The 27,365-nt window shown below is 43.8% G+C and overlaps 1 protein-coding gene across 2 annotated transcripts in view; it reads right to left on the bottom strand.

The window, feature by feature from the left end:
- LOC309549693 (sulfotransferase 6B1-like) overlaps nucleotides 1–27,365 on the bottom strand; it is a 607,359-nt gene that overhangs the window by 542,001 nt on the left and 37,993 nt on the right. The window contains exons 6-7 of one of the 2 annotated variants that reach the window (XM_082250141.1): nucleotides 17,946–18,102; nucleotides 4,419–4,577 (exon numbers count right to left, since the gene is read on the bottom strand). In XM_082250141.1, the coding sequence (XP_082106267.1) occupies nucleotides 4,447–4,577; nucleotides 17,946–18,102 (288 nt within the window). In that variant the 3' untranslated portion in view covers nucleotides 4,419–4,446. Of the gene's footprint in view, nucleotides 1–4,144; nucleotides 4,578–17,945; nucleotides 18,103–27,365 lie in introns of those variants that run through there. The other variant, XM_082250140.1, reaches the window with a different exon arrangement.

The following is a 27,365-nucleotide window of genomic DNA, read 5'->3' as shown; positions in this document are numbered from 1 at the left end:
TGTTTTTTCTAGTGAATTGACTTTAACCACTTGCTGACTGCCTCACATATGAGTACTGTGGCAGAGTGGCTTTCCTGTGCCAGATCATGTACCTAGTACAGTGGTGATCGAAAGTTTGGGCACCCCAGGTAAAAATGTGTATTAATGTGCATAAAGAAGCCAAGGAAAGATGGAAAAATCTCCAAAAGGCATCAAATTACAGATTAGACATTCTTATAATATGTTAATAAAAGTTAGATTTTATTTCCATCATTTACACTTTCAAAATAACAGAAAACAAAAAAATGGCGTCTGTAAAATTTTGGGCACCCTGCAGAGTTAATATCTTGTACTGCCCCCTTTGGCAATTATCACAGCTTGTAAACGCTTTTTGTAGCCAGCCAAGAGTCTTTCAATTCTTGTTTGAGGTATCTTTGCCCATTTTTCCTTACAAAAGTATTCCAGTTCTTTGAGATTTCTGGGCTGTCTGTAACGCACTGCTCTTTTAAGGTCTATCCAAAGATTTTCAATTATGTTGAGGTCAGGAGATTGTGAAGGCCATGGCAAAACCTTCAGTTTACGCCTCTTGATGTAATCCCCCGTGGATTTCGAGGTGAGTTTAGGATCATTATCCATTTGTAGAAGCCATCCTCTCTTTAACTTCAGCTTTTTCACAGATGGCATCAAGTTACCATCTAAAATTTGCTGAAATTTTATTGAATCCATTTTTCCATCTACTCGTGAGATGTTCCCTGTGCCACTGGCTGCAATAAAACACCAAAGCATGATTGATCCACCCCCATGCTTAACAGTTGGACAGAGGTTCTTTTCATTAAATTCTGTCCCCCTTCTTCTCCAAATGTACCTTTGCTCATAACGGCCAAAAAGTTAAATTTTAACCTCATCGGTCCACAGAACTTGTTTCCAAAATGCATCAGGCTTGTCTATATGTTCATTTGCAAAGTTCAAATGCTGATTTTTGTGGTGAGGACGTAGAAGAGGTTTTCTTCTGAAGACTCTCCCATGAAGACCATATTCGTACAAGTATCTCTTTATAGTGGAATAGTGTACCACAACTCCAGTGTCTGCCAGATCTTTCTGGAGGGATCGTGCAGTCAAACGTGGGGTTTGAATTGTTTTTCTCAAAATCCTGCGAGCTGTTCTGTCTGATATTTTTCTTGGTCTTCCAGATCTTTAACTTCCACTGTTCCTGATGACTGCCATTTCTTAATTACATTCCGAACAGAGGATATTGACATCTGAAAACGCTTTGCTATCTTCTTATAGCCTTCTCCAGCTTTGTGAGCATCAACTATTTTCAGTTTCAGTTTTCTAGACAACTGCTTAGAAGATCCCATGGTGCTGATTGTTGGAGCAAGGTCAGATGAGTCTGGGCATTTAAAACCTTTGAGATTGACATCACCTGGTCTTCCCAGACGATGATTGGGAACAATCCATGACACTGGCAGATCTCAGCCTTGCAAAGGGGGCAGTGCATGCTATAAATTCTGCAGGCTGCCCAAACTTTTGCAGACGCCATTTTTTTGTTTTCTGTAATTTTGAAAGTGTCAATGATGGAAATAAAATCTAACTTTTGTTGACATAATATAAGAATGTCTAATCTGTAATTTGATGCCTTTTGGAGATTTTTCCATCTTTCCTTGGCTTCTTTATGCACATTAATACAAATTTTTACCTAGGGTGCCCAAACTTTCAATCACCACTGTATGTGATCCATCACTTCTGGGTAGGGTGAGCACCTTTCTGCGCCGTGATTAGAGACAGCACAAGCCAATCAGTGGGTGCCTGTCAATAAATTACTGCCGGCACCAGCCGATCAGCGAGGGGGAATACAGGACAGAGCTCTGTCAGTGTAAACAATATAGAGCTCTGTCCCGTCAGCAGGGATGTGCAGGTTTTTGTTTCCCTGCAAAGCAGGGAATAAAAACCAGCACATTCCTTACTAAAAGCACCTTCCTCACAGTAAACACACTAAGCACTGTCAGGCACATGTTTAACTATTTGCCCTAGGTGTTAATTCCTTCCCAGCCAGTGTCATTAGTACAGTGACAGTGCGTATTTCTAGCACTGATCACTGTATTAGTGTCACTTTTAGTGTCAGACTTCCTGCATTACTATCACAGTCATGTATAAATAACCTGGATACAATACATAGTTGCAATGATATCTATAATTTTACTAACCCATGTCAAAGTTTCAAAACCGGTTTCAGGAGTTAAGATTTCTTTTGCATTCGCCATGAAGAGATTACATTGCAATATGTTAATTACTGAGTACCTTGGACAATCCAATTGTGTGTCATCAGCTGAAGATTTAACTTTATCTTTATTTGGTAAGGTTGAAGTTCAGTCAAACACTAACTATTTTTAAATCTACTCCCACCCCAGTTATAAGCCTATCTACCCTGTAAAGCAAGGATCTGTATACTTACCTATGCTGAGGGTGCTCCGGTCTGGTTGCATCATCTGGTCCCAGCTCTGGCTTCAGTGAAGAGGAGGAACCCTTTGATCACCCCTGGGTTAACCCCTTCCCTGCCAATGTCATTATTACAGTAACATATTTTTAGCACTGATTACTGTAGTAATGTCACTGGTTCCCCCCAAAAGTGTAAAAAATGTCAGTTAGGCGTTTGATCTGTCTGCTGCAATGTTGCAGTCCCGCTAAAAATCGCAGATCTCTGCCATTGCTAGTAAAAAAGATTTAAAAAATTAAAATGACGTAAATCTTTCCCCTAGTTTGTAGACGCAATAACTTTTGCACAAACTAATCAAAATATGCTTATTGGGATTTTATTTACCAAAAATATGTAGCAGAATACAAATTGGCCTAAAATGATGAAAAAAATTGAAAAATATATTTTTTTTTCAGAATTGTCACTCTTTTTTTGTTTATAGCGCAAAAATAAAAATCACACAGGTGTGATAAAGCTCTATTTGTGGGGAAAATGTATTTAGGTACAGCGTCGCACGACGGCGCGATTGCCTGTTAAAGTAACACAATGCCGAATCGCAAAAAAATGGCCAGGTCATTAACGGGGCAAATCCTTCCGGAGGAAGCGGTTAATGAACTGGAAAGGCCTTTGATGAGCTGAAAGCTGTAGGGCTTGTCTGCAGGAGCCTGATATTGCACTCACTACCCACTGATCGAGGGTGCAATGTTTTGCAGGAAAAAATAATAAATGCATGTTTTTTTTTTCTGCAAAAACATGTTCATTTATCATTTTTCCCAGAAGGTGAACTTAATCTGTAATATATTCAGTGGGTTTAAGTAAACCATTTATTGGGTATAAAAACCCTCAAGCAGAATACAGAGAATAGGCATAAGAAAAGGGTGTGTGCCCACAAAATACATTGTCAAGACATTTCCAAGTTAAACCGTTAACCTAGTTTCAATATTGATTTTCCAAACTGAAGCAAAACGCAACTAATTTTACAGCTCTAATTTTTTTTTCTTTTATTTCAGTTCACAATCCAGATATCTTAAAATATATTTACTATAGCTCATCAATGAATACTTCAAATTTGATATGCAACCTGTTTAATCGAGTATCATTGTAGTTACACATTGCTTAAAGCTGAACTCCAGGCAAACAGATAAATGCACAATTAAACAGATTTATGGAAACATTTTTACCTGCAAAATGATTTGGATATCTGTCCAGCTAGTCCTAAGATATAGAGAGTGCTACCAGACAGCACAACCAGGTTTGGGACTAGATTTTCTCTACTTGGGTTAAATTGGCAAATAAGGCTACTTTTTACTACTCCTAAAAACTTAAAAACGTTCCCTCCTCCTACCTATCCTACATACCTTGTATAAAAAATCTGCGTACTTACATATTTTGTATCTTGATTGGTCACATGATGCGGCTTCCCTGTGTCAGTGAGTTTCTGCTGCAGAGGAGGGAATGGCAATAACAGTGGGACCATGGAAATCTATGAATGATGTCACAAGCTCCAAGAATTCACAGCCATTGTCGAATGCTTCTATACACAGGGAAGCCAGAGCTGCTGAATCACGTGATAGGACATGACCAGGTAAAAAGGTACACAGATATTTTTTTTAATCAGGGTATGCAGAATAGGTAGTAGGGTGGGGGAGAAAACATTTTTAAAAATAATTACAGTTATCCTTTACTAACACTTTAGGCTTTACAGTTTGGTCACCTCCCTATCCCTGGCGGTGATTGAACAAGGAAGAACCAGATGTAGAACAGCGGTGAGTCATTCAACTATTCACTTTGCTCTCTCCTCCTGCCAGAGTATTGCTTGCCAGCTCAAGTGGCTTGATTGGCTCCTAGTTCTCCCCCCTCCCTCCACTTTCAATCTTGGTGCTGGTGTTCAGGTGATTAAAAGAGACTGGTACCAAGTAAAACTATATGAATTGGTGTTCTATTTATTTAATTCCAGTAGTTCAACTTTACACTTAATTATTTTTCCAAAATGTCTACATTTTGCAGTATTTTGTATAGTTCAGCAATTCTCCCAGCTTCGTCCCTGCAAGATATTGTTGGAACTTTGTATCCACTTCTTTGCTCTGTTCTTCAGTGAAGATATTTTTCCAGTCTCCAATTTGTCCTGTTCAAAAACAGAAAAAAAATCCTACTGTAGATTTCTTACCATGAAACATCACAAAGAGAGGCAGGTGATTCCATGTAGGAACAGGACTGTCTGTGTTACCTAGGTCATTTGCAGTGATAGTACCAATGATATTGGGGCAAGGTAAAACCATCTCTCACTGAACACTATACAGTACCTAGCTCTGTAGTCGTGTCCACCTGCAGTTTGCTATAATATACAGTACTGGTCAAAATGTCTCACTATTCTGCCCTTCTGTTTTTATATATTAACTGTTTTGTTCCCAGTGTAGGCGCCTTTGTCCAATTTCTGTAGTCCAAAATTAGAAATAAAAAAAATTATTTTGATTTATGATATTTTTTTCATTTTTTTACTAAAACCACTATAGCTGCTTCATATTCCTTAAAAGCTCCTTTCACTCAGCACATGAAACTTTATTTTATTGGGATGTGCCACCAGAATAGTTAGTATAAAACCTTTTATTTTGCAAGAAACTGATTTAAGATTGTAAAGTGTCACTTTTAAGCTGAACTCTAGGTAAACAGCTAAGAATAGAGATGAAATATACATATACATATAATATATATATATATATATATATATATATTTATTTATTAATATATATGTAGTAAGATTCCCAGTCGTTTTGCTGGATACGGGTCTGCCTGGGTTACCGCTAGCAACAACAGCACATTTAAGCATGTTCTCCAAGTGTGAGCACTGAGACAAAGAACAGTCCAGTATTTTTGGGTTTTTGTATGTATTGAGAACTTGGATGGGGGAAGAGAATGAGTGGGATACTCCTCTGGCTCAACTATGCACAAATTGCTAGGGACAACTGAGAAAAATGCCAATTGGCGCTGACTTGATGCTGGCTAGATGCTGGTCAATGCCGGTTGACGCTGGTTAACACTGGCTTGCTGCCCGTTAACTCCAAACTGACTCTGGACTGCTTTCTTGTATAAAGAAGTCCTCTTTAAGCTCCCTTAAGCACTCCTTGCTGAGGTAGTTACTTGTATAGCTGCTGAACTGCTGAACACTTCAGGGCCCACACCGGCACCCTCTTTCACTCACTTATCTTCAGGGCTTAGACACTGGCACCCCCTTTCTAAGCCTTTCTCTACCGGTTAGCTGGCTCCCAGATCCCTCTGACCTTCTGGAGTGGTCCACTCTCCTAGGCAGACCCCTGGGCAGTTTCAAGTACTCACAATACTGTTTTTCTTGAAACCTCCACCCAGCAGCTCCACTCAGTCCACGGCACCCTGGATCCCTCTCTGCAGCTCAGCTCCACCTTCGCCCTCTAGGCCGACTGCCCAGGACACTTTTACTAGTGCTGACAGGAGGAGAGACAGACGTCACCCTCCTCCTGGGACTCTGCTTCCCGCCAAAGACACACTGTCATGTGCTCCCCTCAGACTTATACCCCATCCCAGGGTGCATTGTGGCAGGTTCCACCCACTGAGACTGATATAAGCCCTGGTGTGCTATTGGTTAGGTTTCCTCCACTGTCCAACAAGAGCCCTTATTGGATACAGTGGGGAGACTCCCCAAGCTCATCAGACACACCTGGAAACACATGACAGCCTAGCTGAACAATCAGAGGCCCCCCTGATAAGCAGAGAGGGCCACAATATAGTTTTTCTAGCACCTACCTAGGAGGGTGCTACATCCATCCCGCACCAAAAATGAGCCATGTCCCCATTGGCTCTGAGGCAGCCGCCTCCTACAAAAATCTGTCAAAAGTCAGGAGTATCCCACAAACCTGGAAAAAGGGGGAAAAGGGAAGAAACAAATGTAAAAATAATTTACCTGAAAAAATCTTCATACTGTACACATATACAAATCATTTAAAGTGCATGAAAGTATGCACCCCCCACAAAACAAAATCTGCTTGGTGAGGATTTAGGCAAACATACAGATCCTGACTATCTGTCTCTACTGTGAGCCCACCTGTAGAGAAAAAATGAAAAGTTAGTCATGCTACATATTAGGGCTGAACGATAGTCGATGTGATATCGACTATCGTGCTGCAAGCGTGGGCTATAGTCACATTGCCGAACATACGATGTAAGGCAGCCCTGCAGCTAGTTCTCCTGACTGAGCGGTGAGCAACGGCACAGCGAACCAATCACGCGTGCCTGCACACCTGATTGGTTCGCTGTGCTGTGGGGCGGAAGTGTATTGTGGGGACTGGGAGTGTGCTTCCGGTGCGAACGAGCTGCCTGGTGGAGAGGACTACAACTCCCAGCGTTACCCCAACTTCCCGCGTTTCCGTCTGCCCCCAGCCAGAGAGATTCCCATTCCCTCCGGGAGAACCGACTTCACAGCCCGATCATGAGGGACAAACAGAAGAGGCGGAGGGAGCGCATGTGGGCTGAGGCCGCCAAGAAGGTACCAAATACGGAGGGGAGGCGACTGTACCATGTACACCAGGAAGAGGCGGGTATAAATATCGCAATATATATCGTTGGGGAAAAAATATTGCAATGTGATTTTTTTCCCAATATCGTGCAGCCCTACTACATATACATCCATTACAGGACTAACTACCTGAACAGTTGAGTGAAAAGACCCTCCCCACAGGGGCGACCTTCTCACTCCATTCCCTGACTCCTCTGCTATTCAGTGCTTGATACGCCGGGTCCAATTCTCCCCCTCCTCCTGGGGGAATCTGTGCCCTACCATTGACTACCTATGCAGAGTCCTTGAGAAGATGAACACAGCATCTTCCTGCTGTCTCTCACGACACTTCTCCTTTCTGCAAACAGGGCAAACCACTGGAACCTGAGTAGCCTGCAGTCCTGCTAAATCAGGGAGATGCAAGACGTCTTTCAGAGCACCTACCACCAGACTTCCTGGATGCACCATCCATCACTGCGACGGCCACCCGTTTCTTACCTTCCAGCTGAAAATTTTGCAGTCTCTCAAAACAACATTTGTAATCCAAGAGATCCTGGCCTGTTGGCCCAAGTAGTCTGTTTGGATAAAGTTCCTTGTTAGGACCCTGGCCCTGTGGCCCAAGGGGTCTACAGAACAGAAGTAACAACTTTAACTAGAACAGTAACTGTGAAATTCAGCATTATATTTTCTCTTTAAGATGGCTTGTAAGTGAAGTACTCCATTTAAATACAGTACTCTGGGTGGGGGACCCTGACAAGGGCTCCCTGGCCGTCCCCCACTCGGATGGACCAAGCCTGGCCCGATCCGTCTGGATGACGAACTTGTCGATGTAAATAGATTGTCCGTACAACCATTGTGTTTTTACTGCGTCAAATATTTCTTTGAGGTCAGTTCTGGGTGAATCCTGAAAAGGCTTGGGGACATAGAAAAAATCCCAGGTTGCTTTATCACACAAGAAGTCCTTTTTCTCTTCAATATTTATCATGACCTCCCTGGGAGCATACGGATAATCGTATCCATACTCCATCGCCACCTTGTGTTGCATCCATCTTTGTATCCAAAATAGTCGGGGGAGGGTTTTCCTATTACCTCTCCCAGGCAAAGAAAAAGGGGTCTACTCTCTTCTAATCAGGGAGCTGTACACCTCGTTCTGGTCCCAAGCCCGGGCATAGTTTGTAAGTGGGGTTAGGTCCGGGGCCCCATTTTGTATAGGCCTCACAGAACCCCAATTTTTGGGCCAGCTCCCTTTTTTCTATTGACTCTTGAGTCTCTTAATCTGGTACAATGACAACCTCAGGGCCTGGTGTGCTGCTCCCAGCTTCAGAACCCCAGTCCCCTTCCGTCTCATCTTCGGATCTCCAATCTTCAATCCCCTCCTCAATGGATCCGTACTTGTACTGAAAGGAGGGGGACCCCACATTATTAACCCCGGCCCCTTCCTCAGTGCTGAGACTGGTCGGTGAGGCCTTGTTGGCCACGGGCCATTTTTGCTGTGGAATGGGAACAGGAGCAGACCTTGACTCTGCTGCGGTGGATATCGGTGCATCCTCTGGTCACTTCCCAGCCTGCTGGACTGGCATGCACCCTCTCCCTAGAGATCCTAGTGACTGAGTCCCTCTTATTGACAAGGCTGATCCACTGTCAGACTGCATGGCCTCCAGCTTCATCAATACTCAAATTATGCCCCTCCTGCTTCCGCCGAGGAACCTGGACTCTGTGCCTGTCACCTCCCGAGTGAGCCAGGACTCCCAAGATACACACATCTCTCCTCCTGATGCTATGGCCCCCCTGAGGTTGGTCACGTGGAATGTGCGGGGCTTGAACTCTAAGTTTAAGCATTCTCTGGTGTTCTCCTTTTTGCAGAAACACCACCCGCACATCTGTATTCTTCAGGAGACCCACCTCACGGGTGCCCGGGTGTTGGCCTTGAAGAGGTCATGGGTGGGGGTGTATTATCACTCTACCTTCTCCTCCTACTCCCGCGGGGTTAGTGTTCTTGTGCACCGATCCCTCCAATTTGTGCTCCTGGATCTCCACTTGGACCAAGACGGTAGATATATTGTCTTGCATGCCCTGTGTGACCGGATAGAACTGGTGATTGTTGGGTTATATGTTCCTCCGCCTGCTGACCTTAGCCTGCTACGTAGACTTCAGGGCCTGGTAGCTCAGTACCCTACTCCTAACTTAATTTTTGCTGGTGACTTTAATGTGCCGCCTAACCCCTCCCTAGATAAGCTTCGCCCTGACCCGCTGACTGACTCTGGCCTAGCCCGCTGGGCGGAGGCGCTTGGTCTACAGGATGTCTGGCGCTGGAAACATCCTTCTCAGCGCCAATATACATGCCACTCAGCCACCCATGCTACGTTTTCACGTATTGATCTGATATATGTCAGTTCGTCCTTACTGCCCAGGGTGTTGGGGACCTCCATCCTTCCTCGGGGCATCTCTGACCATGCCCCGGTGTTGATTGGCCTCTCTACGGACTCGGTGGTGGGTCAGGGTTTGTGGCGACTATCTCGGTTTTGGGTGACGGACGAGAGGATTGTGCCGATACTGTCCTCCGAACTTGGTGAGTTCTGGCACCATAATGAGGGCACTGCGACCCCAGCTATGGTGTGGGACGCCTTCAAGGCTTATGCTAGAGGTAGATACCAGTACAATATTTCTAAAGTAAGGGGGGAATCTCGAGTACAGTTGTCTGTTGCTGAAGCCAAGGCTGCGTCTCTGGAGGCGGACTATCTGTCCACACTGGACAGGGGCACGTACTCTGACATGCAGTCCGCATATCGGGAGGTGGCACTGATTCGTGCTGAGTCGTGTCGCCGCTTTCTACTTTCCCAATCCCAGCGGGTGTTTGAGCAGGGGGAGCGATCTGGTCGGCTGTTGGCCTGGCTGGCGTCGGAGAGATCCGGGGGGGCTAGCATTGCCAATATCAGGGCGGAGGATGGGACGTTGCTCTCGGACCCGACGTTGATCTCGCAGAGGTTTGAGGAATACTACTCCTCCCTATATACCACTAGGGTGGCCTATCCGCCTGAGGACCTGTCGGCCTATCTAGATAAGATTGACTTTCCCTCCCTCCCCCCTGCCGGGGCTTCGCGGCTCGACGCTCCCATCTCCCTGCGTGAGGTTAAGTTAGCGATCAAATCCCTGCAGGCTGGGAAGACTCCTGGCCCAGATGGCCTCCCCACTGAGTTTTATAAAACTAACTTGGATATTATTGCTTCTTCTTTTCATGGGACGCTCTGTGCGGCCTTGGAGGCGGGCTCCCTGCCACCCTCTATGTCGGAGGCTGTTGTTGTTGTCCTGCCTAAGCCCGGTAAGGACCCTGAATTATGTTCCTCCTATAGGCCCATCTCACTGCTAAATGTGGATGCTAAACTCTTGACTAAAGTTCTGGCCAATCGCCTTAACTCTGTGATCCTCAGCTTAGTCCACGGGGATCAGACTGGATTTATGCTGGGTAAGGGTACGGACATCAACGTTCGCCGCTTACATACCAACATAGCGTATGCGGAGTCGAATGACTCACAGGGTGCAGTGGCATCGCTAGATGCAGAAAAAGCTTTCGACTCCGTGGAATGGGGCTATCTGTGGCAGGTGTTATCTAGATTTGGCTTCGGGCCCCGGTTTATTGCGTGGATCCGCTTATTATACGCGGCCCCGGTGGCCCGAATCCGTACTAATGGCCTTTTGTCCTCCCCATTTCAGCTGGGAAGGGGTACGCGTCAGGGCTGCCCGCTGTCCCCCGGTCTCTTCGCCCTCGCAATAGAACCCTTAGCTATTAGATTTTGCATGACGGATGACGTAGGAGGCTTGCGAGTGGGACAGGTAGTTGAACGCATTTCACTGTATGCAGACGATACCCTTCTCTATCTAAATGACACCTCGGACTCTCTTGCCGCGGCCTTGTCCATTATTGATAGGCATGGGGTGTTCTCGGGGGTTCGGATAAATTGGTCTAAGTCTAGTGTGATGCCCCTCACGGCTGCTACTCCCCCTCCCCCGGCGGACATACCATTGCAGTGGGTTGACCAGTTTAGATACCTTAGAGTCACGGTGCGTACGGATCTATCGCGTTACCTTGTGGATAATTTGGAACCTGTATTCCAACAATTGGTGAACAAATGTCAGGTATGGCGGACACTACCCTTGACACCGGTAGGCCGCGTGAATTTGATAAAGATGGTTTTTCTCCCTAAGTTCCTCTATATCTTTAGAAATACCCCGATACCTGTCCCAGCGTCATTTTTTCGCAGATTGGATGGTGTCCTCTCCTCCTTTATTTGGGCGGGGGCGGTGCCCCGCATAGCTAGGTGGAAACTCCAGCTGCCGCTTTCCTCGGGGGGTCTGGCGTTACCCTGCTTTAAGAAATACTATTGGGCGGCAGTTTTGGTTACGGTGAGGTGGTGGTTTGCCCAGCCTCGCTCTAATCCGGCTGTCACCCTCGAGGCTGCCATTCTGGGCTCCTACGCGGCCCTCTCGAACCTGGTTTATAGGGGAAGGAGGGCGGCTGCTCAGGTGACGCCGTCGACGTGTACGGTGGTACGGGTGTGGGAACAGATGCTGGTGGCCGCGGGGGAGGGGGGACGGTCTCACCCCATACTTCCTTGTGGGGAAACCCAAACTTGTCTCACCTCAGGTCTATCCCGGTGATAAAAATACAACATATCATGCCGTCGGGCACGTTGTTCTCCTTTCCAGAACTGCGAGAGAAATTTGGCCTTCCATCCTGCATGTTGTTCCGGTACCTGCAGTTGAGACATGCGGCGCAGGCGCAATTCCCGGGGGGCGGTCACCGTTGCTCCGAATCAGGTGGAGCGATTCTTGACCACGCGTAATGCAGACAAGATCTTGTCATCGGTCTATCTTCGCCTTACGTGCGCCAATCAGATGGAAATTCCTCCCTGTTTGAATGCTGGCGTCAGGATGTTCCTACACTTATTGAAGAGGACTGGGAAACGGGGATTAGGCAGTACTTGCCCACGATGATCTCGGCTAGGGATAGGTTTATCCAGCTTAAATTTCTGCACAGGGCGTATTACACTCCTCAGCGCCTGCCTCGGATCTACCCTGCGCATTCGGAGTTATGCTATAAGTGTCAGCAGGCGGTTGGAACTTTCTTTCATGTGGTATGGGACTGTCCCGAGATTCAGGGGTACTGGAGGGAGGTGGTGGCCGTGATGAGTGCGGTAGTGGAGGTCCAGGTCCCCCTTGACCCTAGGATACTTCTTCTGGGGCTGGGTGGTTTGATGACTCAGGCTAAATATGTGAAACTGTTGTTATTCTACTTGTCGTTTTATGCCAGGAAAACCCTACTGCAACATTGGAGGGGGTCGGCTCCTCCGGCGGTCGCCCATTGGCGGGCGTTGGTGGACTCGGCCCTTCCACTTTATAAACTGACCTACATGGGCCATCAGTGCCCGCAGAAGTTTGGAAAGATCTGGGACAAGTGGCTGGGGTCACGGTCTGTCCGCCTTTAGTTCTGGTGGGATGGGGCTTGGTGGCGGGGGTGTTGATCTATCCCTTCATGCCCCTGGGTGTTACCTTGGTTCTAATTCCCCTGGGGGGCTGGGGAGGTGGGGCACGGTGGTGGTGTCCCCTCCCTTAGTCCCCTGACCCCGCGCCTCCTTCTCCCACGGGGCCCCTGACTATATCTGGATCTGGGACTTGAACAGTATTGTGTCTCCTGTATTGTACGTGTCTATCTTTTCGGGTTACTGCTGTGGGTTGACTGTATTGATTGTGTACCCTGCCTGTATTTGTGCACGGATTACTGTTGTATGCTACAAGTATCTCCTTTTTGTTTTGGATAATGTACCTTGTTGGCTGCACTTCTGTATTGTTGCACTGATTTTCTAATAAACTTTTCTGTTAAAAAAAAAAAAGATACACACATCTGCTTGGGTCGGCCCTCACTTCTCTCTGCCCACAGCAGCAGATAGCCGCAATGCCAACACTGATCCATGCTTGCACTTTCATGGTAATGGTCGCACACTGAGCACATACCGTGCCAAGGTACTCCAGGCCTCCTCCCGTGCACAGCGTGAGTCCTCCTTCAGGCACCATTTTTTTGTTTTCTGTTATTTTGAAAGTATAAATGATGGAAATAAAATCTAACTTTTGTTGACATATTATAAGAATGTCTAATCTGTAATTTGATGCCTTTTTGGAGATTTTTCCATCTTTCCTTGGCTTCTTAATGCACATTAATACACATTTTTACCTGGGGTGCCCAAACTTTCGATCCCCACTGTAGATATATATATATATACACAGTATCTCACAAAAATGAGTATACCCCTCGCATTTTTGTAAATATTTTATTATATCTTTTCATGTTACAACACTGAAGCAATTACACTTTGCTACAATGTAAAGTAGTGAGTGTACAGCTTGTATAACAGTGTAAATTTGCTGTCCCCTCAAAATAACTCAGCACACAGCCATTAATGTCTAAACCGCTGGCCACAAAAGTGAGTACACCCCTAAGTGAAAATGTCCGAATTGAGGCGCAATTACCCATTTTACCTCCCCGATGTCATGTGACTCATTAGTGTTACAAGGTATCAGGTGTGTTAAATTTGGTGTTATTGTTCTCACTCTCTCATACTTGTCACTGGAAGTTCAACATGGCACCTCATGGCTAAGAACTCTCTGAGAATCTGAAAAAAAAGAATTGTTGCTCTACATAAAGATGGCCTAGGCTATAAGAAGATTGCCAAGACCCTGAAGCGGAGCTGCAGCAAGGTGGCCAAGATCATAATGGTTTACCAGGACAGGTTCCACTCATAACAGGCTTCGCCATGGTTGACCAATAAAGTTGAGTGCACATGCTCAGCGTCATATCCAGAGGTTGTCTTTGGGAAATAGACGTATGAGTGCTGCCTGCATTGCTGCAGAGGTTGAAGGTATGGGGGGTCAGCCTGTCAGTGCTCAGGCCATAAGCCGCATACTGCATCAAATTAGTCTGCAAGGCTGTCGTCCCAGTCTGCATGGCTGTCGTCCCAGAAGGAAGCCTCTTCTAAAGATGATGCACAAGAAAGCCTGCAAACAGTTTTCTGAAGACAAGCAGACTAAGGGCATGGATTACTGGAACCATGTCCTGTGGTCTGATGAGACCAACATAAACTTATTTGGTTCAGATGGTGTCAAGCGTGTGTCACGGAAACCAGGTGAGGAGTACAAAGACAAGTGTGTCTTGCCTACAGTTAAGCATGGTGGTGGGAGTGTCATGGTCTGGGGCTGCATGATTGCTGCCGGCACTGGGGAGCTACAGTTCATTGAGGAGGTTTGGGTTTTTGAAACTCTAATAGATTTGGAGAGTTTGGATATATAATATATCTCTTGGTATTAGTGTGCCAACATCCCTGGTTTGTAATCCATAAGTATTTGGTTCCTCAGGCCAGTAAGGGGTGGGACTTTAAGGCAAGTTTAAATAAATGTAATATATGCGATTATGCGATTTTTCAAAGTTTTTCATAAAAACATGTTTATTTTCAACTTCATACAATTATATTGTATGAATTTTTGTAAGAATTTTAGACGCCCCCTGAAACATCCAAAACGCATGGATGTCAGGGAATCTGTTCTAAAGTCACTATTATCACAAGTGTCACACCTTTACTTTCTTTCACACATTCACTGTTGGGTCTCTTACCCAACAATGCACAATATAATTGTATGAAGTTGAAAATAAACATGTTTTATGAAAAACTTTGAAAATGGCATAATCGCATATATTGCATTTATTTAAACTTGCCTTAAAGTCCCACCCCTTATTGGCCTGAGGAACCAAATACTTATGGATTACAGTTCATTGAGGAAACCATGAATGCCAACATGTACTGTGACATACTGAAGCAGAGCATGATCCCCTCTCTTCGGAGACTGGGCCACAGGGCAGTATTCCAACATAATAATGACCCCAAACACACCTCTAAGACGACCATTGACTTGCAAAAGAAGCTGAGGGTAAAGGTGATGGACTGGCCAAGCATGTCATCTGTGGGGCATGTTCAAACGGAAGGTGGAGGAGCGCAAGGTCTCTAACTGTAATGTTCCGGTACCTTTGGTACCCTAAATTACACTTTCCACAAGTGTATGCGCCCCACCATTTACTTTTGGAAAGGTGCGCATACACCTTTAAGACTGGAGCTGTCATCACCCAGCGCCGGACTAGATGGCTATTTAAAGCGCCGGTTCTCACTCACATGTGTTCGTTCAAACACCTTTACCTGGATGCTATCCTTGCTTGAAGCTTCCATGCTTGCAAGCTTACCTCGCTGACGGAACCTCGCTGCGCTGATCCCTGTATCCCGCTACTGGATCATCCGCCTCTCCTGAACCACCCTTCGGCTGTATCGCTAATAGTGCTAAGTACCCCGCAGGGGAATTCTCTATAAACTTATACTAAGCTTACACTATCTAGCTCTGCATAGTAAAGACTGTTTATCACATCTGCATAATTAGATTGCTAGCTCTTGAGACTACTGCTACTTTTCTGCACTGGGTTGATCTCTTTTGTATGTCCACCTGCTATTCTGTCATCTGCTACCATACAACATTGCTAAACCTTCCTGCATCCATCTGCTACTGTCTCACCTTCAAGTGTCTATCACCTACCACCTCCACTCAACCTATCCCTCAACCTTCATCATTGTGTTACCACATACATAAAGTCACTATAGGAACCAGCTTGCTAATTGTGTGTATTTACTGGCTGAAATAAGACCTTCCACACATGATGAGTCATTGAGGTTGGGAATGGTATCTCAGCATATCTCTTACATGACTACTGACGTGGAACTATTTCTGCAGCTGAAAATCCACACCATATAAGAAACGCAGGAGCGTTACACTAACATCCACCAGCTCAGTGATGTCATCATGGAGAAGTGGAAGAGGACTCCAGTGGCAACCTGTGAAGCTCTGGTGAACTCCATGCCTAAGAGGGTTAAGGCAGTGCTGGAAAATAATGGTGGCCACACAAAATATAGACACTTTGGGCCCAATTTGGACAATGTCACTTAGGGGTGTACTCACTTTTGTTGCCAGCGGTTTAGACAATAATGGCTGTATGTTGAGTTATTTTGAGGGGACAACAAATTTACACTGTTCTACAAGCTGTACACTCACTACTTTACATTGTAGCAAAGTGTATTTTCTTCAGCGTTGTCACATGAAAAGATATAATAAAATATTTACAAAAATGTGAGGGGTGTACTCACTTTCTCACTTTTGTGAGGTACTGTGTGTATATATATATATATATATATATATATATATATATATATATATATATATATATATATATATGTGTGTGTTTTACCTGCCAAAACGGTTTGCATTTCTGTCCATAACAACGAACACAGAGAAGCAATGCTCACCCATATGGAGATACACAGGGCTGGAATGACCAGTGCGCAGTCATGAGTGGCTCCACACTCATCCAAAGGATCCATTCAACAAGATAAAGCTGGAAACTCAGTGACATCCAAAACTTTTTATTGGCTATATAGTAATATCCAAACGTACGTGTTTTCAGAGTAGTCGAACTGCGCAGTCCTGTTATTAAACTGGATATAACAATGTAGCCAATAAAGATTTATACTCTTGAAAGTTACCAAGTTTATGACTTGTTGGATGTATTTCAGTCCATCTAGTTGTGAGATTTACACAGCTCACCTGCACAGCCCTGCCTGGTAGTGAAATAAGACTTGATCCTCCTCTCGCTACAGGTTCATCATCATTTACAGGTTTCCTACCCATCCCCACACCCACTCTAAGATATGTCTTACATTGGTAAGTAATGCAAAGGTTCAGTAGGGAGGCAGGGGTCAGAGGTCAGTAGTAGGTGAGGCAGAAGACAGATTGTGCCTAAGGGCGAGTTCACTTTATGCACGCACAAGAATCGCACAGGAACATGCTGTACGAGTGGGTGTGTAAACGTGCGGGCATGGTGTGAACCAGCACAGTGGGAGGGGGTCCTAACATAAGTCTTTCTACCTCTCCAACACCTACTTTTAGCAAAAATACACTTACACCCTCCTTTCCAAAACCTCCCTCCAAGCACAGATCATATCCACCCCTACACAAATCCACCCCCCCCCCGTTCTAGTGCAATTGCCACCATACATCCTCTTATCCCCCTTCCAGCACCCACAACCCCTTCTTCTAGCACAAATCCTCTTACCCCCTCCCCATAAGCATGGATCCTATCCTCCTTACCCAATCCCCCCTCCTTTTCTGTACAAATACCATCATAAATACTCCCGATATAGCCCCCTCCCAATCTTCCATTCACAGACACTCTCATCATTCCCTCTGTAACTCTTTTACTTCTGTAACCCTTCTCTACAACTGCATGCTCTCCACCCTGAACATTCTTCTTTATCTTCAGCCTTTCCACTCTCCTCTTTGATTCACTCTGCTTCTCTCCACCTCCATTTTCTTCACTGGTCATTGGAGAGAGAAGCATTGGGGACGTTTCCCTGGCTAGGTTTTACCAGTGTGACAGGCGTAAAGAGATTAGGCGGGAGCTGGATATCGCAACTGAGCAGTACCTGGATGGCCAGTGCTAGCGATGATACTAATACCCCACCCCCTCCACATTACACCAGCTGTGTCCCAGCCCTGGGAGTAGCTCAGCAGCCAGGCACAGTGGCTGGGATAGAGATAGGAAGGTGGAGTGCATTTTGCTGTTGGGAGGGCACAACTAAAATCTTCGGAATGTGTAGCCCACCCCAGCACCCCCCTATATCCGGCCATGCTCCAGAACTGCTAAAATTTGTGTTGCTAATATCTGCTTGGAGTTCAGCTGTAACATTATCACCTTTACATGTATATTTAAAAAGAAGTAGAAGTTATCTAAATTCTATTCAGTTAAAGATCCTCAGATGAAAAGACTGAAACCTAGGATTTCAGCCAGTGTATTTTATTCTCTGCAAATTTTAGAATTGTTGCTACCTTTTCTGAAGAAAGCATCACCAAGTTTCCCATGTGTGTCTTCAGCATTCTCTTTCATAAACGTAAAAGAAGTTCGACTTTCTATTATGCGAATTTGCTCCTCTGTCAAAGGAAGTTCAAAAAATTCTGATATTTTTTTCAGTTGTGTTGGAAAATCCTTAAAGTGAAAAGAAACAAATTATATATTTTTTTTTCTGGTAGAATGATGACAATTCTTAATGTTAATTATTCGATTATTGGAGGTTATTGTAACCTTAAATATTTTTTTTCTATGTGTCTGGTCACATATGCATATTTTTAAATCATAGTCTCTATTATGTTTATGTGCTTCTTCCACCTGAAGTACCTGTTTAATCCTACCGGTCATCTTTCTTCCTTGTGCTAAGCTGACCACACAAAGCACAGGAGCTGATCTGTGTTAGCGTAGTCAGTTTTAATCATTTGGTTGACCATTCAGAGGCACAGGACAATGTGCAGACACAGCATGCCTGCATTGAGTGGTTTGTTCAGCCACCACACCCCTCAACCAATCCCAGCCTGCCTCTGTCACACACCCCCTTCCAATCACAGCCTGCCTTTTGAACATGCCTCATGTTCAAACACAGCCTGCACCTTGCCTTAGGCTGAACAGACTATGGAATATAGGCACACTGGGTGAGATTTACTAAAACTGGACCTCTCGGAATCAGGTGCAGCTTTGGAGGGTAGCCAATAAGCTTCTAACTTCAGCTTGTTCAATTAAGCTTTGACAATAAAACATGGAGGCTGATTGGTTTCTATGCAGAGCTGGACCAGATTTTGCACGCTCCAGTTTTAGTAAATCCCCCCAACTTTGTGTCTGTAATGTCCCTCCACTATCAAGATAAAGAGATGTATGGTCACATGGCAGAAGCTTTTAACCTTATAAAAAGTAAGATAGATAATTTTTTATATGGCAAAAGCAGTAACGGCGCCTACATAGTTATAATTGTATTAGGAATTGTCTACAACATTGTATATTCACAACTACTGTAATGAAAAACAGATATTGGTGATTGCTGGTCAATATTGTATGACTCAACAAATTTGCATTATGAAAGCAGCAAGTGATTGAGAAGACCCCAGTCATACAGGTTATACATTTTGTAATTCACCAAAGATACACCGGTATTGATTTAGAAAGGGTAGAATTGGGGGTGCCCCTAGTAAGCCAGGAACATATTATTTGCAGTAGATAGTTGTATCCCAAAGCATCCAGGGAAATATGATTTACATAAGCAGGGCTAGATTTCCATCACTTCTCTAGGAAACACTCATCTGCTAGGATTAGCTTTTTTGTAGGGAAAAATGTGTGGCTTATAACTATGCAGGGAGAAGCCGTCAATATTCCATTGTCAAATGTCGGCACAGGCTGACAGCTTTCAGGCGTGTGTGTGTGTGTGTGTGTGTGTGTGTGTGTGTGTGTGTGTGTATATACAGTATGTAACAAAAGTGAATACACCCCTCACATTTTTGTAAATATTTTATTCTATCTTTTCATGTGACAACACTGAAGAAATTACACTTTGCTACAATGTAAAGTAGTGAGTGTTCAGCTTGTATAACAGTGTAAATTTGCTGTCCCCTCAAAATAACTCAACACACAGCCATTAATGTCTAAACTGCTGGCAACAAAAGTGAGTACACCCCTAAGTGAAATGTCCAAATTGGGCCCAAAGTGTGAATATTTTGTGTGGCCACCATTATTTTTCAGCACTGCCTTAACCCTCTTGAGCATGGAGTTCACCAGAGCTTCACAGGTTGCCAGTGGAGTCCTCTTCCACTCCTCCATGATGATATCACGGAGCTGGTGGATGTTAGCGACCTTGCGTTCCTCCACCTTCTATTTGAGGATGCCCCACAGATGCTCAATAGGGTTTAGGTCTGGAGACATGCTTGGCCAGTCCATCACCTTTACCCTCAGCTTCTTTAGCAAGGCAGTGGTTGTCTTGGAGGTGTGTTTGGGGTCGTTATCATGTTGGAATACTGCCCTGCGGCCCAGTCTCCAAAGGGAGGGAATCATGCTCTGCTTCAGTATGTCACAGTACATGTTGGCATTCATGGTTCCCTCACTGAACTGTAGCTTCCCAGTGCTGGCAGCACTCATGTAGCCCCAGACCATGACACTCCCACCACCATGCTTGACTGTAGGCAAGACACACTTGTCTATGTACTCCTCACCTGGTTGCCACCACACACGCTTGACACCATCTGAACCAAATAAGTTTATCTCGTTCTTAGACCACAGGACATGGTTCCAGTAATCCATGTCCTTAGTCTGCTTTTCTTCAGCAAACTGTTGGCAGGCTTTGTCTTGTAATCACAGGCAGGCTTTGTCAGCTGTAATCGCAGCAAAAGGTGGCGCTACAAAGTATTAACTTAAGGGGGCTGAATAATTTTGCACGCCCAATTTTTCAGTTTTTATTTGTTAAAAAAAGTTTGAAATATCCAATGAATTTCATTCTACTTCATGATTGTGTCCCACTTGTTGTTGATTCTTCACAAAAAATTAGTTATACATCAATATATATATTGTAAAGTTTGGGGGTTCTAGCTCCACCGGATTGAGTGCACAACCGTTTAAAACATAAACAAAAAGGCTTTATTTCAGCAAACTTAAACAGGCTTCCAGCAGCGCACAAATCAAACACAAAATAAAGTCTGCTTTTCTTCAGCACAAAGGAACAAAGCAAGGAAAAAGGCACATACGGTTTTGTAGATGGGTCTTCACCCCAAGGTTTGTAACAGTCCTTAATAGACATCTCAGCCGCTTTTGGCAGCCTCCAGCAAACTTGCAGCTCCTTCAGACAGGTGCAACCACCAACTACTCCTCCCCACCCTCACCTATTGCTGCCTTCTGTCTCTTAAGATCTGCTTCTCCTGGGTCTTAACCCTGTGTGCGCTGGAATCCCTTTTGGTCAGGGGTGGGGGCTCTTTCCCACCCGAATATCACTACAGAGCCCCCAAATTCCGGGCCCCAAATATCTCTCTTTACGATACAGAGAGAACTGCGAGTCAGTCCTCCTGATTTTTGCTATACCTAGGAATTTCTCACCCGTCCAGGGTGACCCCCTGAACATTTCCAAACTTCCCTTAAAGAGATCACAACCCAAATACAGGAGATATATAGCGACTGTCCAGGACCCAACCTTGGCGTCCTGTACAACATATATATATATATATATATATATATATATATATATATATATATATATATATATATATATATTTTTTTTTTTTTTTGCAGTTGCTCTTTTTAAAAAAATAAAGTTGAAGCGCACAGTCCTGCACAAAGCATGGTAGAGATGGGCTGAATGACCCCCTATTCAGTTTGCGTCAGAATTTTCGAACATCACAAATGTTCGAACTGAAAAACAAACCCCATTGAAGTCTATAGGACCCAAACTAAAAAAAAAAATCAAAAGTGCCCATTCTGAAGGTTTATATGCAAGTATTTGGGCACACAATGGTTATGGGGGTCCGGATACTGCCCTGGGGGACATGTATCAATGAAAAACTAGTTTGTAAAAAACATAATTTTTAAATGAGCAGTGGTTTACTGATGCTTAAAGTGAAACCATAAAAATGAGAGATAACCAATAAAAATGAAAAAGGCCTTCAAATGTAGTGCCTGTCGGTCCCCTTAGTCTGCCTGTAATGTGGCACATCTGTACCCTGTATAGAGCCTGCTGCAGCAACAATGACATTTATAAAGCCAAAAAAATGACATTTTCCATTTTAAGCTTTCTTTATTTTTCTAAACAACGGCTTGGGGAGCCATTCTGTATGATGAGGCCACAATTTTGTGCAATCGGAACAAGATTAGAGATTTTTTGGACAAATTCTGGAGTCTCTGTCGCAGACTTTGGATAGAAGTAACAGGTGTGAAAATATTGGGCTTTGGGTGTCAGTGGAGCCTTAACACTGTAACCCTATAAAGGTACTCTTGATGAAAGCAAGCATTGGCCTTGCTGTTAAAAATTTAATTGATATGCACCTGTCAAACAGGTGAGGAAAAATTGGTCTTTGGGTGTCGGTGGTGCCTTCACACCGTAATCTTATAGCGATGCTCTTGATGAAAGCAAGAATTGGCCTTGCTGTCAAAAATTTTAACGAAATTCACCTGTGAAACAGGTGCAGAAAAAATTGATCCTTGGGTGTTAATTGTGCCCATGAATCCTACACCAAACAATTTCTTCCAGGTGAAATCAACACCCACAAAGCTAGGCAGCCTAGACAGTCTTTCAGAGATTCCAGATCCAGAAAGCACTTCATCAGCTACATCAGGGGCTTTATAGCTGCTGCTAATCCAGGACTCATCCAAGATTCATTTTGATAAATGTCAGCCGGTCCATGGAGTCTGTGGACAGACACGCTCTTTTATCTGTCACAAAACCTCTGGCAACACTGAATGCCTATTTGGAAAGCATGCTGGATGCCGGGCACCCCAATTGCAAATTGGGCAAGTCCTGAGCAGTGGTCTATTCTCATGACCCAGTAACCCAATGGAACATTAACTGGAAAGCTCTCCATGTTTGTTTTCATCCCTAGATAATTTCCTACCATATGATGCAGACGCTGCTGATGGGATGTGGAAGCTTACAGCCATGGGCGACAAGGACTAAAACATTTTTTAAAGGCATCACTGAGGCGGCCCCCTTCTCTACCTCTCCTCTTTTGACCAACAGAAGCCTCAAAACGACGTTTTCCACCAGACTGTAACCTGCAAAGGCATTATATAAACTCCTCTTTAAGGTCTTTAAGGTCGCAAAAATATTTGTGCTTCTCAAAAAAAATATATAGATAGTGTCAGGAAGGCAACATGTGCCAGGGGAACTGGGGAATGGGAAACAGGGGAGGTAAGGGGGATTTTCATGGTACCATATCAAATGTATTTAACACTCATATAAAATCAGGTGTTTATTTAGTACAAAAAATATGTTAAGTAAAATGAAGAATTACAGTAACAGACGCATTGCAAAAAACATACAATAGGTCAATTCCGTTAAAGACCAAATAGCAGTGCTAGCATATGATGCCATGCTAGATGGAGCTGCTTGCATGTGGGTCTTTGACCGCTTCTTCAGGAGCCTAAATGTAGGGGAAAACCCAAAAATTTTGCAAAGACATAAAATACAACATTCTACTTGTTAATCTGGTAACTGTGGAGTATAACAAACGTGAATCCTAAATGGTGTTCTCACCAAGTATGGAGGCACGGCAGGCGCCAACCAAAATACCATCCCCTGGGTCGAATGCCAGAGTAAATAGAACCAACCTACATGATGTACAAGTAGAAAAAAAAATCATATATTATATTATACTTAATATAAATCAGTATGGGGGGAGGGTTGTTTGTTAGTATAGCCGCAGTTTGGTGATATATATATGACATCTAGGCTCCCGTCCACTGTAGCAGGAGCGGGAGGTGTGTATAAAGTTTGTTAGGCTGGGCGGCTCAAATATGGTTGCATACTGGGTGAGAACACCATTTAGGATTCACGTTTGTTATACTCCACAGTTACCAGATTAACAAGTAGCATGTTGACATATGTATTTTATGTCTTTGGAGAATTTTTTGGTCTTCCCCTACATTTAGGCTTCTGAAGAAGTGGTCAACGACCTCAAAACCCTTGCCCCACCATATTTCCCTTCCCTCCCCTGTTTCCCATTCCCCAGTTCCCCTGGCACATGTTGCCTTTCTGACACTCCTGTATAAGGTATCTTCAAGAGATTTCATCTTCTGCTCCCTCTGTGGGGATGGGATGAGTTTGGAGACTTTCCCCTTGTAGCGGTGGTCAAGGAGGGTTGCCAACCAATAGTGATCCTTTTTCTTGATGCCACATACTCTCGGGTCCTTTTTCAGGCTTTGAAGAATGAGGGAGCCCATGCACCCCAAGTTTGTGGAGGCATGAGAAGCAGATTTCTTGGGGTCACTGAGGATTACAGTATTTGGAACTGTTTCCTCCCAGTCACGTACTACTCCCAAGGGTTCTGGGGACGTAAAACCATCTGTTTTTGATATATGCATTGCTCTGCTTAAATTCCTCCAAAAATGTTAGAATCCTTTTTCGCCTCCTCCTCCTCCCTCACCTCTTGTGTGTTCTGTGGCATGGTGAGAATGGTATCTGCATAAAGCGGGCTTTGATAGGAAAGGAAGTCCTCCTCTTCCTCCTGCTGCTTTGTCTCGAGTGCCCTGTCCATAATGCCATGCAGAGTCTGCTCCAGCAGGAACACAGCAAGGATTGTGTCACTGATGTATGCATTGTCACGGCTCCCCATCCTTGTGGCCTTCTCAAATGGTGACATTACAGTGCATGCAATCTTTATCAGCATGGGGGAAAAAAAAGCTGAACTGGCCTGAGCCTGTCGTTGTTCCATACTCACGCAGGTACTCATTGACAGTAGGGATGATCGAACTTTTGAAAAGTTTGGTTCGGCCAGAACATCCGAACTACCCAAAAGTTCGGCCCGGATTTCAGAACCCCATTGAAATCAATGGGACCCGAACTTCGGTAATCAAAAAACACCATTTTGAAGCCCTAAAACCCAATAAATGCCCCTAAAAAGTGCATAGGGTTCTGGGTCATGCCCCAGGGACTATTAATCACACAAAAAAAGTTCTTAAAAATTGTCATTTTTGATAGAGAGCCAATTATTGAAAAAATTAAAAAAATAAAAAGAGATTTTTTGATTTTGTATTTAGTATCTGGGGGGTCTAAAAAGTGTACATGTGAAGTTTCAGCTCTGTAGCATGTCCAGAACCATAAAAAAAGAGATCGTTTGTATTTTGTCACTTTCAGATCACCAATATGGCTTCGCTTCCGTCAGCATTTTTTTTTGCTGCAGGCGTTAATAGTGCTTTTTTGAGGACATGTTTGGAGTCAGACATTACATCTGAACATGTCTATAGGGGTATATATATACATACACCCATGTCTGTATATAAACACCTGCACATATATAGGTGTTAAAGGAGCAGAACACTATACTTGCGCTAATTAAATAATTTGAACTAAAATGGCTAGGCTCCTAACACCAATATATATGTAAATGTAAAATACATATCAGTGTGTGTGTATTTATATACCCCTATACAGAAGTTCAGATGTTTTGCCTGCCTCCAAAGAACCCAAAAAATGCCCAAAAAAATGCTAGCGCCAAAAAAAAAAACGCCCAGGTGTGTTGTTGCAGGCATTTTTGGGGGGGTTTTGGAGGCAGGCAAAACATCTGAACTTGTGTAGAATGGTATATATACACACATACTTGCATATATTTTTACACTTGCACATATATACAGTAGGTGTGATAGTAGCAGAAATATATGCTTGCGCTAATTAAATAATTAACATTAATATGGCTCTGCTCCTATAACACCTATATATGTTTAAGTGTAAAAATACATGCAAGTATGTGTGCATATATACCACTCTACACAAGTTCAGATGTTTTGCCTGCCTCCAAAAACCCCAAAAAAATGCCTGCAACAACACACCTGGGTGTTTTTTTTTTTTGACGCTAGCGTTTTTTTGGGCATTTTTTGGGGTTCTTTGGAGGCAGGCAAAACATCTGAACTTGTGTATAGTGGTATATATACACACATACTTATATGTATATACACACCTAGACATATATAGGTGTGAAAGGAGCAGAAAAAACTACTTGCGCTAATGAAATTATTAACACCAATATAGTTACGCTCCTATCACACCTATATATGTCTAAGTGTGAAATACATATAAGGGTGTGTGTATATATACCACTATACACGAGTTCAGATGTTTTGCCTGCCTCCAAAAACCCCAAAAAAATGTCTGCAACAACACACCTGGGCGTTTTTTTTTTTTTGACGCTAGCGGTTTTTTGGGCATTTTTTGGGGTTCTTTGGAGGCAGGCAAAACATCTGAACTTGTGTATAGTGGTATATATACCACTATACACAAGTTCAGATGTTTTTCCTGCCTCCAAAGAACCCAAAAAAAACGCTTGCTACTAAACCGGCAATGTGTGAAAAGCGAGAAGCAAACAACCTGTGTTCTAAGTGAAAAAATACAAACAATCTTTTTTTTTTCTGGTTCTGGACAATGCTACAGAGCTGAAACTTCACAGGTACACTTTTTAGACCCCCCAGATACTAAATCCAAAGACATTTTTTTTTTAAATTTTTTTTTTTTTCAATAATTGGTTCTCTATCAAAAATGACAATTTGTTTTGTGTGATTTTGTGTCTGGGGGGTCCAAAAGGTGTACCTGTGAAGTTTCAGCTCTGTAGCATGTCCAGAACCATAAAAAAAAAGATTGTTTGTATTAGGTCAGTTATAGAACAGGTTGTTGGCTTCTCGCTTTTCACACCTTGCCGGTTTAGTAGCAGGCGTTTTTTTTGGGCATTTTTTGGGGTTCTTTGGAGGCAGGCAAAACATCTGAACTTGTGTATAGTGGTATATATACCACTATACACAAGTTCAGATGTTTTGCCTGCCTCCAAAGAACCCCAAAAAAAACGCTAGCGTAAAAAAAAAAAACGCCCAGGTGTGTTGTTGCAGGCATTTTTTGGGGGTTTTTGGAGGCAGGCAAAACATCTGAACTTGTGTATAGTGGTATATATACACACATACTTATATGTATATTACACTTAGACATATATAGGTGTGATAGGAGTAGAACTATATTGGTGTTAATTATTTCATTAGCGCAAGTCGTTTTTTCTGCTCCTTTCACACCTATATATGTCTAGGTGTGTATATACATACATTGGTGTGTATATATACCTCCTATACACATGTTCAGATGTCATGTCTGACTCCAAACATGTCCTCAAAAAAGCACTAGCAACGCCTGCAGCATAAAGAATGCTGACAGGTGAGAAGCCATATTGGTGATCTGAATGTGACTTGAGAGAAACTAGCTTTTCTCTATTGCGGTCACCCTGCTATGGAAGGGTTTGGTCACCCTGCCATATCAGTCACTGTCAGTTCACCCTACACTACACTATGGTCCCCTGACACTTAACACTTTCCCTACAGAAACTAAATTTTTGCATCTAACTAAAGTGTAAAGGAGCACTCTAACTACACTAGACATCCCTTTCCTGACACTAATAAATGCTAAATGACACTTTTAAAGTAAAATTAACAGAACTGCTTCCACTCTCTTCCATGTCCTGTATTACAATGCTAGGAATTTGGCGGGGGCTATCTTATATACTGGGGGGCGTATTCACTAATGATTGGTCTAGGGACCCCCTAGTCACTCCAATTACATTCCTAGCATTCTCCTGCCCCCTCAATTGGCTTTTGCTAATGGTTCTGGTCCAATCATGGGCTTTTAAAGCCCATTTCCTGTCCCATTGCATTTTGGTCGGTTCTGGTTGCCAAATTCCGAACTTTTTGGGCAAAAAGTTCTA

This window comes from Pelophylax lessonae (genome assembly GCF_965119305.1).
Source record: "Pelophylax lessonae genome assembly, chromosome: 3".
Taxonomy (NCBI): domain Eukaryota; kingdom Metazoa; phylum Chordata; class Amphibia; order Anura; family Ranidae; genus Pelophylax; species Pelophylax lessonae.
Note: the sequence above shows the minus strand (reverse complement) of the source record. Positions and strands in the feature narration are given on the sequence as shown.